Source organism: Nicrophorus vespilloides, unplaced genomic scaffold (genome assembly GCF_001412225.1).
Source record: "Nicrophorus vespilloides isolate i.1.1-1 unplaced genomic scaffold, Nicve_v1.0, whole genome shotgun sequence".
NCBI classification, from domain to species: Eukaryota; Metazoa; Arthropoda; class Insecta; order Coleoptera; family Silphidae; genus Nicrophorus; species Nicrophorus vespilloides.
Window position 1 is genome coordinate 5,799 of NW_017097702.1, and position 18,749 is coordinate 24,547.

Below are 18,749 nucleotides of genomic sequence, written 5' to 3' on the forward strand. Positions count from 1 at the left end.
ATTACCTTATTTGAAGAAATTCTACAGCGTCGTTTGAAATATTAGTTCATGTTATGTAACTGTAACACGTCCGTAACAATCGCAAAGCGTCCTTAGCAACTACAAAGCGTCCATAACAACCGTAAAGCGTCTATAGCAACCTCAAAGCGTCTATAGCAACATCAAAGCGTCCATAGCAACCTCAAAGCGTCCATAGCAACCGTAAAGCGTCCGTAGTAACCTCAAAACGTCCATAACAACCGTAAAGCGTCTATAGCAACCTCAAAGCGTCCGTAGCAACCGTAAAGCGTCCGTAGCAACCTCAAAGCGTCCATAGCAACCGTAAAGCGTCCGTAGAACCTCAAAGCGTCCATAGCAACCTCAAAGCTCATAGCAACCGTAAAGCGTCCTAGCAACCTCAAAGCGTCCATAGCAACTAAGCAGTCGATTATAAACCTGCGAAAAAAACATTAATTAGAATTAAAGCGTCCATAGCAACTATGCAGCATCGATTATAAACCTGCGAAAAAAACATTAATTAGAATTAAACATAATTGTATAACAACTACACATAATTAATACCAAGAGCAGAGCATTTTTAACAGCCTAGCGTCCTTATACGCTCAAGAAAGTTCACAACTATGACATCACATCCTTGACAACGGTAATCCTTAGGGACCGTAAGCGTCGTTAACAACGGTAGTTTGTCCTTGGCATCTGAAACACAAACAAATTAAACAATAATTGCAATTCTGATGTAAAATTAAGCAAAAATATGCAATTAACTCAAACTTCGTTCCTGATTTATCTATATCTATGAAGTAGTAGTCAAACCAATCAATCTTAATGAAAACACTATTTCAATTACAATATTAATGAAAGGCAACGAAACAGATTCGATTTAGATAATCCGTTTTGGTTGTAAACCATTTTGTCGTTTGTTGCATTTTATTTGAGTTTTCTAATTAAATCGATGAAACACGTCGACGCACTTTGCACAAAGAGAATCAAACAGTTTTCCTCCATTTAAAACAGTTTGCAAACGCATTTATTAAAACAAACAAACAAATAAATTTAAATTGAATTTTGAGACAATATATAAAAATTCTAATCTAAATTTGATTCTTTTTCATGTTCATTCGGTATTCATTTATTTTTATTTATTAATTGTGAGTGGGCAACTAAATGTACAGTGAAGTAAATCTTAGTTTTGCAGTTTAAAAATTACATCCAATTGTTTTTTTTTGTTTTGTTTGCCTTCTCCATGTACAAATTAATTATCATGTGGTGTAATTGCGGTGCAAACGCAATGAATAATTTATATGTATTATATTCTTGTCCTGCCATGTTTTTTGTCTCATTTCACTGCAATCATATACAATAATTCCAATTGTAAAAGCACATGCATCTAACAAAAATTAAATAACAAAGTTATGTAAACGTTAATCAGCATTAAATAAACTGTAAACATTTAAAATCTTTGAATTTTTTGTATTTATTTGTATTAAATTTTCTATAAATTTTAAATTATGTTGGGAAATAATATTTTTTTAATATAATTTTAAATTTCGAGTAAAATACTAAAAGTTTCTTTAAAAATAAATTGAAGTATAAGTGCAATATTTTGTATTTTACATGTAAAAAGATAGATTTAATTGATAGATTGTAAACAATTTTTTTTATTGGCGATTAACGTAGTCGTGTAGTAATTAAGTGAATATGTTTGTAGGATGCGGGATTATTTCCTATTTGTTCGATCGATTAGCGCCGCACCGCGTTCGTACGCGTCGCAGTTGTAAATAGCTTTATTAAACGAAACAAGAGCAAACACAACACCATAAACGCAATTTAATAAAACTTCTATATTAGCATTACATTTCATTCGCATTATCCTTAATTGCACAGCCCATATAAATTAATCGCTACGAATCTTTGTTCGCAGCAATAACAATGTATGTAGTTTATAAGACGATTAGTGCGCGATTACGCTTTTATTGCACTGAAAATAACGACGCAACGACTGAAAATCATCATGTAATTCCCTTACAATGTAAAATTATAAGGACAATTTTATTACTTTGAAAATTTTCAAAACAAATTGTTTAAATATATAAAAACAGATCAATCTAATTAAATAAAAATTAGTTTGTTGTGGATGAGGGATTAACAAAAAGATTAATCGCCCAACGTGGGGCTCGAACCCACGACCCTGAGATTAAGAGTCTCATGCTCTACCGACTGAGCTAGCCGGGCTGATAACAAACTGTAGTTTTAGCCGAAACCACGCTACCGTCACGTTACACGCGCAAATGCAGTTGCATAACTCGAACAGATTGAAATTGAAACAATTCAGCTACGATTACAACAGAAAAATCAAATACTATTACGAAACTTTAAAAAATGCATTTTGTTTTTGAGAGTCGATGTAATTGGATTACGCAATTAAACTTTGCTTGTGGTTCTCTCTCTCTCTCTATCAACACCCGTAGGAGACGGGCGGATGCTTCTGACCCTTATTAATGATGATGGCATCTTTGAGCCGCTGCAAATTGGCGTAACGCCGGAGCCCCCAGATGGATTTATATAACCGGAATAACCGGATTTTCGCACAAAGAGCATATCTGATGATATAAATCACGTCCTTACATCCTACATCCACCCCAAATAACAGCGAAAATATAATTAATGCGTAACTTCTTAATTAATTACCGCCAAACTGAATTTAATTATCAAAATTAAATTAGATAGTGTTAGAATCGCATTCAGATTTATTAGCTTCATTATTATTAATTTGGAACAATATTTCATCAATTCATTATTCGCAATTATCTATTTATTATATACTTTTAATGTCAATAAGTCTTTCACAACACTTAATTACTATAATTATATTGAATTCTTCAGAAATTCCAGCTTGTGTAATTATCATTAGATATTTCCTAATTTCGAAAACGTTCAAAAATGCATTTAAAATTAAAATTTACTTTCATAAATCTCATATTGAAAAGTTGCAAAGAAATTTTATAAAAATTAATGAATCACAATTTTCAATTACAAAAATAACATTGAAATAGAAATCACTTTAAGACCACTTACCTACTGCTACTATAGTAATACTGTCAAGACTCTCAGGGACGCAACGGAATCTTTCTAATTTCTGACCTTTCCTTTTAGCTTGACTTGTTTTTCAAACGAAAAACTCTTATTTACTGTTGTTGCATTTATTTATATGTATATATTTATTCCATGTGTATGTACGTTTGCCATTTGTTTCTCTCTGCATTGTTCATTTGTTTCATTCGCGAATGGGTGTGTGGTCGATTCGAGTGTTTCGCATTGGAACATTTGTTGATGATGCTGATCATGATAATAATAATAATAATATAGTTGGCTGAATCGATTGGATCGTCGCCCACGCACGAAAATTAATTAAAACGTCGCAGAGTTCGCAAACCGAAATTGGGAATCGGCAATCAATTCGTTCATAACGAATCCAATCGTTTACTTTTTTTTCTAGTTAAATTTATGTTACAAGTGCTTATAATTTGCAATAACAAATGAAGAAAAACAAAACAAAATCCATCACGTAACCTATTTCTGTTTTCAAATATTAATTATTGAATTAATCACGTTTTTTTGCTTGTCTTGACATCTTTACATAACTTGCACAGAACTGCGGTTTTGTATAGTTCCAAAATTTCAGCGATTTTTTTTAATAAATCTAAAGAAATCGGAGCTGCCTTGAGTGAGGAACGTGAACTACTGCGACGTATTGCATTCTCGCCTACTTCAACAGAATAAAAAAATTTTGTTTATCGCAACAATAAAAACGCAGTTGTTGATATTTTGTGCTAAAAGTTAAATTTGAGAAATGCAAAATAAAACTCTGTAGAAACGAATAAATACAAGGAATTGAGTTAGTGCGTCGTTTTGAATTTATAATAAATTAAACTAAATTATTTCAGTGATTCTATAATGACAAAATGTAATTGCGAAACGTTTTTGGATTTAAACAACTTATCGAAAAAACCTAATGCGCACGCATACTCGTTTATATGTCGAAATATTACCAACTGAGAAGATTCAAATTCAAAATTGGAAATTGATGCCATCTCACGGTTTAATTCATAATTAATATTGACTATTTTACTAGCACTATTTTACATAGTCATCTATTTATAATTGTATATACAAAGATAAAGTATAAACAATCATTGTATTAATTTCATAATAACATATTTTATATGATTATGTACAATTGTCAATGGGTCTATATCGCAAGCCCGACAACCGAAAGACCGACTATTGAAATCCCAACACTTCAAATCCCGACTATATCAAAATCTCGGCGTACGAAATCCCGACTATGTCAAAATTCCGACTACCATTATCCCGACTATATCGAAATCCCGATTACCATAAAAATGTTATTCTAGAAATTTATAATAATAAAAGACACTGTCGGGATTTCGATATAGTCGGGATTTTGATATAGTCGGTATAATGGTAGTCGGGATTTTGAGCCATCCGGAATTTCGGTTGTCGGGCTAGCGATTGCCACCTTTATCAATTAATAAATTAAACAAATAAGAAATAATCAACTTTTGAAGTTAATTTAATGCGGTTGAAAATTAACAATTTTCTGTTGAGTTTGTCTTTTAGGTTGTTCGTTTTATTGCCGAAATTATTTTTTAGTGGTCCATGGAGGACGAGGGTCTTTTGTTTGAGTTGTCCTGAAGCAACAGATGCGGTGCTCAACTGGTGGCCAATAAAGGCTTTCCCTGTTTAGGCGAATGGGACATAGCAAACATTCATCAAATCATAACAAGCGTTGAAGTTTAAACAAAAGCTGAAACAAAATAGCAAATCAAGGTCTCCTCTGGTAAACGCGTCCTTGAACTTTCATCGCGCGTTTCGGGCGCGGCTCTTGCGATCGTTTCATTATCGGTTGCATCTGGTATTTTCGTCCTCGTTGTTGTTTGTTGTCGTAGTCGTCGACGTTCTTACATATTCGATGCTATAATCGAACCAGTTTACATTATTTTTGCTTTATTTTCGGCACGAATCCACACATTGCTCCATATGCTAATCAGGATTTTTATTTCGTTTTCGTCCTTATTTATTAATTCACGGCGTACGATTTAACGCTCTGTTATGAAGTCGCATCGTCCTGACGAAATTCTGTTTTAGAAACATCGAACGCGTGTTGCAACACAAGAACTATAACATCAACATATTTATATAGTATGATTCAATTCACTGAATATTCAGTAATCTATGAGAAATTAGCTTAAATGTACAAAATTTGACACTTTGATGACAAGGGACAGCTGTCATTTCGCTACCCAATTGCTTATTACATACACTTTTGACGTTTTGTTACAATGTGACAGCTGTCATTAATTTAAGACTAAACAATATTAAAGCTCATAGGTTAAGAAACGCTCTATAAGATAATATAAAAAATGTGGAGACATTGAATTTTGATGTTAAAGTTCAACGTACAAAAAAAAATTGTTTTTTAGAAGAAATTATAAAATCAGAAGAAGTAAACAACAAATAAAATATTTAAAATACCGGATTCAGGATACAAAAATTTTAAGCGGAATTCATAATTACGGTGAGTAATCAAATCAACCAAAAAATAAAAAATAAACAAGTCATTGACTTTTGAAAACGTTAAAATCGTGATGAAATTCATGAAAATATGATTTAAATTCATTTTATTGAATTTCACTAAAACTATATAAAAAAATGTAACAATAATTTATTACTTGTTTAATTTATAAATGTGAATTTGTGTGTTTGAATTATATAAAATTTTGTTGACTGTAGCATTAGCAGTGATTTTCATTATTAATGCTCTTTAAATATTTGATTGCGTTATCAGTGCAATAGTAAATTGTATTATTAATAATTGCGATTCCCGTAGTTATTCCAATTGATTTTAATTTAATCAAATTACACAACAGATTCAATTTAATTAAGTTAATTAATTGATAAAAAAAAACTGAACTAATCTAGTTTGTATTTGAAACAAATATTTCTACATTGGAAAACAATAGAAACATCTCTTTCTTTTGTTTCTAAAAAGAGAAGGTGCGCTTTTGTTTTAACGTCTAAATTGCCGACGCCCTCTGGGATCGCTCCGAATTAAAATCGTTGTTGTTTATTTTTTAATTTCGTTTTGTCTTTTTCTTTTTTGTTTCGTTTGATTAAATTACTATTAGCATCTCCTTTGGAACAAAGAGCCATTGTTTCATTGAAATTTCGATGAACGATCGATTTGCAATAAACGAGCCGAATCGATGAAAAGAATCGCAGAAATGAAATGAGATTTTGCTCATTAAATTCCAATTAAGATTCTTCACAAATCCAAGACTAATTCGAAATTGCGTCCTTTGCAATAAATATTATTATTTATAGAAAATTCTCGAAAACTGTGAAAAATTTCATAAAGTTGACAATTGTGCGCATATTAAATATCAGTCAGTGTACGCTATAGCTGTTAATTTAGAGTTTGAGATTAGTTCAGTGACGAAGTTTAGATCATATGAAATATTAAGCCTCGAAAATCTGCGTCTCTTTACTTTGCGGCAGAATTTCTCGGAGCTCTCCTACAAATTTGCAATAATGCGCATCGATTATGCACAAACGAAGCTCTCGAACTTTAAGGAATCAATCCTGCACACTGTAATTGCCCCGGTATTATATTTAATTAACAAGTAGTTTGCTGTCAAATCCAACATTTTTGTTTGTAGTTCTGTCATTAAATTGACAGCTGTCATTAAATTGACAACTGTCATTAAATTGACAACTGTCATTAAATTGACAACTGTCATTAAATTGACAACTGTCATTAAATTGACAACTATCATTAAATTGACAGCTGTCATTAAGGAAACAGATCCGTATATATAGGGTTGCGAACGCAATGTTTGTAGATTGAATTGTAAGCTTGAGTGTATATCCAGTGGAAGTAGTTAAGCGAATTTGTTGTATAGTATTGCAGGAAATTGCGGTTTTGTTGTGCAATTTGGAATAGAGATTTTAATCAATTATATGAAGCCGCGTCTTTACGTGAATTATTAGAAACTCGTTGTACGTCGAATATGCAAATTATTAAAGCGGAAACACCTGGACAACGGAAATTCTGAATAAGCGCATTCAGGATAATTCGCGTATTGAAAGTGGTTATTAAGTAATGTGGTTTACAAAATTGAATTTCAACTGAATTTCTATAAAACGATTTCAATATCGTGTGTGTTGTTTTTGTTGTATAATGGATAATTGAGTGAAACGCGTTTTGTTATCATTTAAATTGAATTATTTTGCTAGGACAGTGTTTCCTAATATTGGATCGCGTTATATTTTTAATGGGTCACGAAATGACAGCTGTCGAAATGACAGTTATTAAAGCATAGAAATGACAGCTGTCAAAGCTTCAAAAATGATATTTTAATAAATTATTGGGCAGTTGTATGACTTTCGATTTTAATGAAATAAATTGTAATTTTGTTATTTGAATCTATTGTAAAACATGTTTTGTTCTCATTTAAATTAAATTATTTGCTAGACCAGTGGTTCCCAATATTGGATCGCGTTACATTTTTAATGGGTCGCGAAATGACAGCTGTCAAAGCGTCGAAATGACAGTTATTAAAGCATAGAAATGACAGCTGTCAAAGCGTCGAAATGATATTATAATAATCAATTGGGCAGTAGTATGACTTTCGATTTTAATGAAATAAATTGTAATTTTTTTTATTTGAATCTATTGTAAAACATGTTTTGCTATCATTTAAATTAAATTATTTGCTAGATCAGTGGTTCCCAATATTGTATCTCGTTACATTTTTAATGAGAAGTGAAATGACAGCTGTCAAAGCGTCGAAATGACAGCTATTAAAACATAGAAATGACAGCTGTCAAAGCGTCGAAATGACAGTTATTAAAGCATAGAAATGACAGCTGTCAAAGTTTCAATAATGATATTATAATAATCAATTGGGCAGTAGTATAACTTTCGATTTTAATGAAATAAATTGTAATTTTTTTATTTGAATCTATTGTAAAACATGTTTTGTTATCATTTAAATTAAATTATTTGCTAGATCAGTGATTCCCAATATTGGATTGCGTTACATTTTAATGGGTCGCGAAATGACAGCTGTCAAAGCGTCGAAATGACAGCTATTAAAGCATAGAAATGACAGCTGTCAAATCTTCAAAAATGATATTATAATATAATAATCAATTGGGTAGTAGTGTGATTTTCGAAATGACAGTTTTTAAATCATGGAAATGACAGCTGTCAAAGCTTCAAAAATGATATTATAATAATGAATTGGGCAGTAGTATGACTTTCGATTTTAATGAAATAAAATGTAAATTTTTTATTTGAATCTGTGTGATTTTCATGAACTCTGTTTCAATATTAAATAATAATGGAAGCACATGGATTCAATATATTTTTGCTTTTTCGTTATTAGTGTAATGGATTTACCTATGTAATATAATATTGATGTCGAGGAATACATTTATTTTATTTTTTTCAAATTGTTCAGATTTCAGTTGCGCAATGTTATTATGTGATCGAACGAGTCAACTAAATGGCGTACGGCGTGCATACGCGAGTGCATAATAACCTTGGCAAGGTGGAAATCACTATAATTTAATAGGATTATTAATAAATTGTGTGAGTGAACGCCAATATCGAATGTGATGTAGCTCTCAATTTCAAGTCTAATAATATTTAATGAAAAAAAAAAAGGAACTAGACATTTAGATTATGAAAGAAAGTAGATGTTTCGATTTTAATGAAAAATTAAACTTTTGAACTAAGAAAATATTTAATGAAAAAAAAAACTAAACTTTTGTAATTTGAAATTAGATTCTGTTGAAAAAAAGAATTAACTGAGAATACTTTTTAAAAGAAGTGAGAGTTGACTGAGAATGTTGGGAAGAAGCAAAAAAAAAATGTTGTAGAGAAGATGCGTTTCTCAAGAGATTATTTATAACAAAATATATCGGTTAATCACCTGCTCCTTGAATGAAAGAATGCGAGACGAGAGCGTTACGCAATGTGCGAAGAAGCGTCGATGAACAACAGTTGTTTAAATTATTATCATCGGTTGAAGCGTGACACTAAAAGTAAATTGAAGAACGATGCAAGAGACATTTTGCTTCAATTATGCAAGTTTCAGAATGATGATTCGAAGGGGGCCAAGGCCACCCGCGTTCTTTTTTTTCTGTTCGCCCTTTGTTTCAGTTTTAGTTACCGTTGCCCAGGGGGATGAGTGAGAGAGTGAAAAAACAGATGTTACGCAACGAAGCAACGCGCTTCGCAAATGACAATGCGATTGTTGCGTTGTATATTATGTGTGTGTGTGTGTGTGAATGAATGAATGAAACGAGTGCGAAACGGATTGAATGAAAAGCGCAAGGTCAAAAGTCATCCGTTCCGCTTCATAATTGCAATTATTATTGATAATAATCATATTAATATTGTTGTCCAGATCGACTGTCAAATGTATATTCGAGAATGTTTTATTGTTGTTGCTATGGACAACGCGAACGAGAGATGAGATGTTGTTTCTTGTCCGCCTGCCCTTTCACTTAGCATTTGCACCGGAATTCCAATAAATCTCTTCTCGCTCATGTTAAAACAATTGAGTTGAGTCTGCAACCTTTTTCACCCTAGATCGCCAAGAATGACGTAATTCCAATATTGAATAGAAAATAGTTTTTGTTTTTTTATTTTTTCGTATGTGGAGGAGGAAGTGATTTCGTATTTTGACGGAAACAACTGCGCCGAACTTCGCCTTTCAAGGACGAAAAATAAACTATTTAAATTCGAAATTAATATGAATGAATAATGCGAAAATAAATTTTTTTTCGCGGTTTGTCGCAACAGCTTAAACCGATTTTCAAATTGTCTACGTGACTCGGCAAACGTTTGTTATGTTGTGACTGGAGAAAATCTTTTTTTTTCCTTCGTCTTTGAGCAATTGCAATGAATTACAGTTTTTGTTTGTCTAGAAAACAGGAAACATTGAATTCGGTTAATTTCCAATTCATTTTTTGTTGTTGTAACAATCACAAAATATTTTCTTCTTCACAAAATCTCTAACAAAAAGTATAGGTAATTGTTGGAAATGATGTAAAAATTGTAGTAAAATCAAGATAAATTTAGTAAACAATGGTGAAATAACAAGAAAAAAATACTAATTACAAATTGGATTTGTTAAATGTAGTCAGAGATTATAAGAGTAAAGAAAATTCTATAAATGTAACCCTTTTTAAATGCGCGGCGGATATATCCGCCCTATCCTTTGCACAGGAAAATCAGAGTTGAGATCAGAGTGAAGACAATAAAAATTGAAGTTGTAATAAATATTCTGAATGTAATTTTAGGATTTAAACTGAAAAATGGAAATCTGTAAATTCACGATTGCATTGAATATAAAGATTGTAAGTGAAAGAGCAGATATATAAAAGTTGGAAGCGTTCCAAGCAAACGACTTGGTTGTTAATGCGACGTAAATGCATTCAAATGATTATGTGTGTGTTCGTGTTGGTAGAGAAGAGCCTGGATAAAATTCCTCCTTTATATGGTCACCGAAATGCACGAAAGAAAAGCGCGGATGAATCGAACTATGACACACGGCGAATTACCCAATGGGAAATTTCCATTTTCGTAAGTCTCCGCGACGACCCGACGACTCTCGTTGCGCAATCCAATAAATAAATCGGGAGAAATTTCAATTACAAATCGCACTTGCTTGCACAAAAACAGAAAAAAAAACACAAACGACGACTGCAGAAAAAGAAACGTTGCTTTTTCTATATATAAATATATAAGTTGGTGTTGTATGAAGTAAATGAAATTACGTAAAAAAAAAGACGATTGCTTGTTTTCGACGACTTTCCATCGGAGCCGCCACAAATTAGTTGCAATAATAACGACAAACGCGACCGAAAAATAAAAATCTAAGAAATTTAATAGAAAATACTTTCTTTCGTTTACAGTACAATTGTAATTTTATTATTCTTGTGTTAATTATTAACATTTTGTAATTGTATAACAGCGTTTCTCAACTAATGGGTCTCATCAATTGTATAATGTGTCACGAAATGACAGCTGTCACCATACGTCAAAAATTCTATGTTGTAAACGATTTAGTCGCACCACAAAAACACGTTTGATAAACGCTAATGTATGTAATAATTGATAAATTTTAATAGAATTTAATTTTATATAATTGTGTATTAGCATGTCACAAGTAACGAGTTGATACCTTAAGTATTAAAAAATGACAGCTGTCAACCTGCGTCAAAATGTCAGAAATTCTATGTTGTAAACTATTTAGTCGCACGACAGCAAAAACGTTGATGTATGTAATAATTGATAAATTTTAAAAGAATTTATTAAGTTTATATAATTGTATATTAGCATTTCTCAAATCACGAGATGACACTTTGAGTGTCACAAAATGACAGCTGTCAACTTGCCTCAAAACTTCAAAAAATCTACGTTTCTACGTAGACGACTAGACGCACGACAGAAAAAAACGTTTGAGAAACGCTGATGTATGTAATAATTGTTAAATTTTAATAGAATTTATTAATTTTATATAATTGTATATTAGCATTTCTCAAATCATCAGTTGACACTTTAAGTGTCACAAAATGACAGCTGTCAACTTGCGTCAAGACGTCAGAAATTCTACGTTTCTACGATTTAGTCGCACAACAGAAAAACGTTTGAGAAACGCTGATGTATGTAATAATTGATAAATTTTAATAGAATTTATTAATTTTATATAATTGTATATTAGCATTTCTCAAATCACGAATTGAAACTTTAAGTGTCACAAAATGACAGCTGTCAATTAAAAACGTCAAAAATTCTAGGTGTCTACGATTTAGTCGCACGACAGAAAAACGTTTGAGAAACGCTGATGTGTGTAATAATTGTTAAATTTTAATAGAATTTATTAATTTTATATAATTGTATATTAGCATTTCTCAAATCACTAGTTGACACTGTAAGTGTCACAAAATGACAGCTGTCAATTTAAAACGTCAAAAATTCTACGTATCTACGATTTAGTCACTCGACAGAAAAACGCTGTTATTAAATTTGAACTGTTAATTATCAATATTGATTAATAATGCAAAGTCGCAATGTTTTTTTTTTTCATCAAAAATCTCAAAAAATAAAATGTAACAATTACGTTTTGTCGGGGAGATTAAATGCGAAACGAAAATTAAACGAAGCATAATTGATGGAAATCCATTAAAAATACAGAAGCAAATAAAAAACAAAGGGGGGACGGAGATAATAAATTGCAATTCGGCCGTGTGTTTCTGCTTGTTGTTGAATAAAATCAATGTTTAATTAATCGCTCGGAATTGATGTCATTTTAATTGAGACTCGGGTTTTCCGGATGAAGGGGAAAAAAACAAGGAAGATGAAAAACACTCGATTAATTTCCATTTTGTATCTCCATTAAGATCTGATCGTCGTGTATCAATAACAAACATTATCCGGAGATTTAGTTCACTAAATAACATGTTTTGTATATTTAATTAAAAAAAAAATGCATGAAATCAATCAAAGTAATTTACTGATTTTGTAGATATTGAAAATAATAGTTCAATCAGAATAATGAAAAAAACATTTAAATTTTCAAATACTTTAGAAAATTAATTCAAGAAAATCAATATATTTGTGATATTTCAATGAAAATTTCCAGTAAATTTGTGCAAGTAACAACGTTTAATCAATCAAATTGTCTTTGTTTAGTATTAAAATATGAGTTTTAATTAATTGAAATGCGAATTTAGAGCAACGGTTTCGTTTCAATTTGATTTCAAGAGCAATTTTTTTTTGGTTGCGTAACACCGTAATAATTCGGCCATCGCTCGCTCAGTTCGTTTGACTTCTCTTCACTTTTGCTTTTCGTTATTGTGAAGAACGAAGATGAGGAGGTATTCAGGTCGTGGCAAGGACGGCCGGCCTCGCAGCGCGAAGTAAAAGTGCAATCGATGAAATGTAGGTTACTTACTGTATGTGTGCGGCTTTTAGTGTACGTTATTCTATACGTTCACCAAAAAACTTAATAAATAGTTTAAAATTGACAAAAATCAAATCGCTTCTAACAAACAAACAAAAAAACAAAATTTGTCTTACCTGTTTGAATTCAATTGTCTCGTTACGTGCGCAATAGAAACAGTTGAGCTGCAATTCTTAAAGTAAAAGGTCTTAAGAGATTGTCAATTGTTTCTGTGAAATTTCACAAAGAAATGTTACGTAATAATTTAAAATTGGAAAAAAAAATCAAATCGTTTTTAAAAACAAAACAGAATTTGTCTTACCTGCTTCAATTGTTTTTGGTAAAAGGTTCAATTGCTTCTTTGATGTGATGTGTAAAACGAAAACAGTAAAAGAATCCATAAGTTGAGGTAAAATTAGGAGGTGTGATGGTAAAAGGATTTTTTGAAAATAATTTTTTCCAAAAAAATAAATAAAAATATTTATCCCATTTCTTTTTCGTGTTTTTTTTTTTGTTTGTTGTTGTTGTTTCTTTGTTTATTATTATTTTTTGGGTTTTTTTTTGTTTCCAAATAATATAACATTACAATATTTGTTTGTTTTTTTTTTCACAGAAGAAAAAATATGAATTTATAATAATAATAATAATAAAAGAAAACGTGAGAGATTTTGGTCGGACCTTAAAACGATTAAAAAAAATATATACGAGTCCGGCCCTTGTTTTTTTGCTTCTTTCATCTCTCTCTCTCTACTATAATAATAATATATATTTATATCTCATCTCGTTTTCACTTTATACAACTTATTATCTCGTTCTGCTTTTTTTTTCTTTTATTTACTTTAAATTATAATAATAATGATGATAATAATAATATTTAACGTACAATAGTAATAATTATTATATTCATTGAAAATAGATAGATATATTTTTATATATATATATAGTTCATTTAGATTTTTTTTTCATTTATATAGATTTTTTTTTTGTGTAATTTTCTTTCGTTTTCTTTGTTAAATATATATTATATACACATTATATATCGGTTGCCATAGAAACTATCATTCAATATTATTTAAAATGGCGGGTATCCTAGCGACGCCCAATTTTCGTTTGTTTTCAATATAATTTGTATACAATATATATATATACTCAAGATATATATATAATAGATATTTCTCTTTATTTTTTACAGTTTTTAAACTTATACTTAATATATATTTATATAGATAACTCTTCAGTCGGTCACCCCCGCAAAATAAGTACTCATCTCTCTGTGTGTGTGTGTCTGTAACTATTTCTTTTTATATATATATTTCATTTACTCTTTTAATTAACATCCATCTATGAGTAGTGTTTTTAGCTTTCATTTTCGGCTATTTTTAGGCGCCATCTATTCTCTACTCACGAACCGTCGTGCGTCCAACCAGGGTAATTCTCCAAAAATAGAATATCTCTTCCGTAAGAAAAATAGGCTTCTAATGTTTTGTTTTTGTTTTTAATACTTATTGCGTTCCGGGCGACGTGATTTTTTTTTTGTTGTTTTTCTTCTTAAAAAAAATATACATTTTAGTTTTCCTCTCAGCGTGTTCTCCTTTTCTCTCTCAACTCTTTTACCACTTAAAAATTATACTTCATATACATATATCCTCTACATGCACGTTTTTTTACTTTTTACAATCTAAGCATCACTTGTACATTTTACAATTTCTTACTACATAACCTATTTACTTTTTTTTTATCTTCACTTCACTTAATTAACTTATTTTCTTTACTTAACATTTTTTTTTTGTTAATCAACATTTCCTTCACATATGTACATATAATCGAAAAAAAAAATAATCGTTGCAACAAATGAACAAAAAAATAAAAATATATATGACAGCGGCGGCGCAAAAATCCTTGTGAATCTATATAGATATGCCCGTAATGTTGTCGAAACGAAATCAAAGTAATTTAAATTTTTTTTTACACTACTTACTTAATTATTTTTTTTTATTGATTGATTGATTGCGTATTCGTTTCATGGCGCGAAATTTAAAAATCAAAGATAACAAATAAAATAATGATAATATACATCTATTATTAATAAGAATAAAGAAACTTAAACGTAAATCTCGTTAAAATCAATAAATACCTTAATTACTTAATTAAAACAAAAAGGGGAAAAATGCAAAAGTTTTTTTGTTTTGTTTTCTCGTTTCTTTTGGATTACTTGATAATTGGAGATCTCTGTTTTACTTTTTCTTCTTCGTAATGGAAATAAGAAAAGTCGCGTGCGCTCCTTTTTTTAAAACAAACAAGAAAAAATGTAATAGTTTTAAATAGTATCTTATCTTATATATATGTATGTTTTTGTTTGTATGTACAATGAGAAAGAAAGAAGGAAATTGAGAAAGATAAATGGTAATAAGTAAAAGTAGTAAATAATAATTGAAAACCCTTCGTAACGAAACATAAACACAACCCAGATTAAATTACTTATTATCTCGTTATTATTATTATTATTTATACGCACTGGATTAAAGTATATATAATAAATGAATGTGTTCACAGCCACACACCAATGATGCGTCTTTATATAGATATAGATATATGTATAGTATATAATTATTTCTATACTTCTTCACTTATATATAGTAAATAATTTTTATCTTTTCGTCGACTCGTTTCAGCCTCATAGGTTTATTTTTTTTCTCTTCCTTTAGTCGTTTTCGATTCATATAATTGAATATTTATTAAATATATTTATATATATATTGGTTGGTTGGTTGCTTCCGGAATGATTTTGTTTTAAACAAATTGTTGTTGCTGAGGGAGTTTGTTTTTTTGTTTGTTTTCACGCAAAACGTCAGTCATTGTGATTATTTTTGTATATTGTATATGTGTGTGAACTAAGAATTAATAATTTAGTTTTTTTTTTTGTAAATTTTTTGTTTTTTTTTTTGTTTGATTCGCGCACTTTTCTTTTTTGTTGTTGTAAGTGGATTCGCGAGTCTATCGGACGCAATAGACGCGACACTAGTGGAGAATGATCGCGGGTGGCGCGTGTCCCTCATATTATCGTGATGACGTTGATGTTTATGTTGTTGTTTTTTTTGTTGTTTTCAAAGATGTCGGCGGATCACGTCGAGCATGGCATCCAGGTGGCGTTGCACGTGCAAGGATAGTTGTAGGTGGAGAGGACCGGATACATGTAGCAGCCGTAGACGAAGGTGCCGGGTGGAGGAGGTTGAGGTTGTTGCTGCTGCTGGTGTTGCGACATCAGACGTTGCTGATCCTGCTGACAGAGGACTTGCCATGCGAGGTTGTTGATGAGGGTGAGCGTCTGACGTCGTTCGTGTCCCATCAGACAGACGGTGGACTCCTCGACGACGTCGTGCAGATGCACCAGGTACTGATGTTTGAGTGTTTCCTCCTCGGGACCGACGAAATGGTTCCACAGGTAGTTCTCGAGTTTGGCCCTCTGCTGACCGATGTCGGGGAAGTCGATGAAGAAGCGCGAGCACATGTAACGCTGCAGCGTCTTGATGCAGTCGGGTCGGGCCGGTCTGTAATTCTTGACTAGCAGGTTGCAGTATTTCAGGAGGCCGCCGCCACGGATCTCCTCGGGATGCCGCGTCGAGATGAGCTTCTTCTGCAGATGATACAGAGCCTCCTGGAAATCGCCGTACACTGATTCACCGACGACGGTCGGATAGAAGTTCTCGCTGATGGGAAGCTCGCTGCAATTGTAGAAGAGCAGCAGAGAGTCGAGGATGATTTGGAAGGAGTCGACGGAGAATTCGAACTGGCGACGCATCGTATCGACGAACTTCAGTTCGACGTTCTTGTAGCCACGAGAATTTCCCAGGGAGATCAGCGACCAACGGTCACCGTCGTTGTTCACCTTGACCATTTTGCTGACGTAGGCCTCCTTCAGGCTGCAGGTGGTGATGCGTTTGCGGCTGACACCGTCCGGCAACAGGTCGAACAGCGAACCGAGCACCGCCGATTTGACGCGGTCGTAGTTTCTGCCGCTCGAGAATTCCACGCCGAAGATGAGGTCCAGGTCGTTGTACGGTTGCGATTCTGTTGCGAGCACGTGGCTGGCGGCCCCACCGTTCAATCTGATGTCGCGCACCTTCATGCCGGCGCCCCCGTTCGCCGTGTCCGCTTCCAACTTTCCCCTGACGACGCTCACCAGGTCGCGCAACCTCACTTCCAGCGTGGGGAAGTTGCCGCGTCCGTGGATGCACACCACCTCGTCCATAACGTCGTTCAATCGCCTCACCTGCTCGTAACTGAGCACGGCCAACCTCTGCTGAGATTCAGCATCCTTCGCGACAACACCGAGAACATCTCCACCACCTGCGTCCATCGTCACTCGATGCTTCTGATGATCCTCTGACACGTTCAGGTTTCCGCACTGAAACAAACAAACACCATCAATTAATGTTACAATTTTTTTTTTAAATGTATTTATAATATAGAACTCTCACACACCGCAACACTCGCAGACGGCAATAATATCTGTCTGAAAATAGCGCGCAACACGCACGACGACGACGACTACGACGACAAAACGTATCAGATATACGAGCGACGCCAAACTACATATGAATGTACGTGATCGCAGCAGCAGTCGACGTCGTCGGTAACCGCCACCGAGTTGCTAGGATACGCAGCAGCGGCGCCGCACAACTGAGTTACGTCACGCGCTCTTGATTTCGGCGTGGGCGGCTCTGCTTTCCGACGTGGGCGCAAAGGGTGTGCAGATCCGTGCAGCGACGGGGATGACGCCCACGCGGAAAAACCCTTCGGCAGAAGAGAGCAATTTTCGGGCGTGTGGGTGTCGCAAAAGTTTCCCCCGAAAACTATCGATCCGAGCCTGCAGCCGCCCACGCAACGTTTAACCTAACCTCATCAACATTATCTTCAATCAACCCACGCAACATAAACGACCAAAAAAAAACAAAAACTTGTTGCAGTCAGTTACCATTTATTTATTTACTCTCTCGCTCGCTCTCATTCTATAATTGTTAAGTTCAAGCGCAAGGCCGCAATTACAGATACGAAGCCCCACTAAAATTACGTACGTCAATGAGAAACGAACAACCGCAATTACTTTTGTATGTTTTTTTTCCCTATACATCATCATCAACGTAATAACTTATCGAACACATATTGATAGCACTACATCATTCCTATTTACATTTTTACAACTTTATCATTTTTATTTGCGCATTCGCCGGGTATTACAACCAAACAAACTTACGCAGTTACTTTTATTTTGAATTAGAATTGTCCCGAATTCGATATAGACTCATATGAATCTGTTTGATACATTATATCTATAATTTCGAGAAAGTTACTAAAATCTGAAGAAAACTATTAAAAAAAAGAAGAAGATTACAAAAAAATATATATTGGAAAACATCAGATGCAAATAATCGAAAATTAACATCCAATGTGCACGAAGAAACCTTTTCCAAATTATCATCCACTTAACACACAAATTCCGAACGCAAATACACGACATTCTATTAGCACCGCAGAAAAAAAATAAGTAAAACCTTAAAATCCGTAACCTTTAAGCGAAAGAAGAAAAAAAACGTAATTTGAAAACGATTATTTGAATGCGTTTTAGCATTAGCAACAAAAAAAATAGGAGCATTTAGAATAAGTTTGTTTTTTTTTATTATTATTTATTTGATTACGAAACTCGGTTGC

The 18,749-nt window shown here is 32.9% G+C and overlaps 1 protein-coding gene and 1 non-coding gene across 2 annotated transcripts; both read right to left on the reverse strand.

Annotated features, from left to right (window-relative positions):
- Positions 1 to 2,159: 2,159 nt before the first annotated feature.
- Trnak-cuu lies at positions 2,160 to 2,232 on the reverse strand. The gene has a single exon. It is a non-coding gene; the product is annotated as a tRNA-Lys (tRNA).
- A 13,741-nt stretch (positions 2,233 to 15,973) lies between these two features.
- LOC108560781 (protein FAM46C) lies at positions 15,974 to 17,616 on the reverse strand. The gene is made up of 2 exons (XM_017918462.1): positions 17,523 to 17,616; positions 15,974 to 17,445 (listed from the first exon to the last, which is right to left on the reverse strand). The coding sequence occupies exon 2, from the start codon at positions 17,395 to 17,397 to the stop codon at positions 16,162 to 16,164; it is 1,236 nt and encodes a 411-aa protein (XP_017773951.1). The 5' UTR covers positions 17,398 to 17,445; positions 17,523 to 17,616; the 3' UTR covers positions 15,974 to 16,161.
- Between the last annotated feature and the right edge of the window lie 1,133 nt (positions 17,617 to 18,749).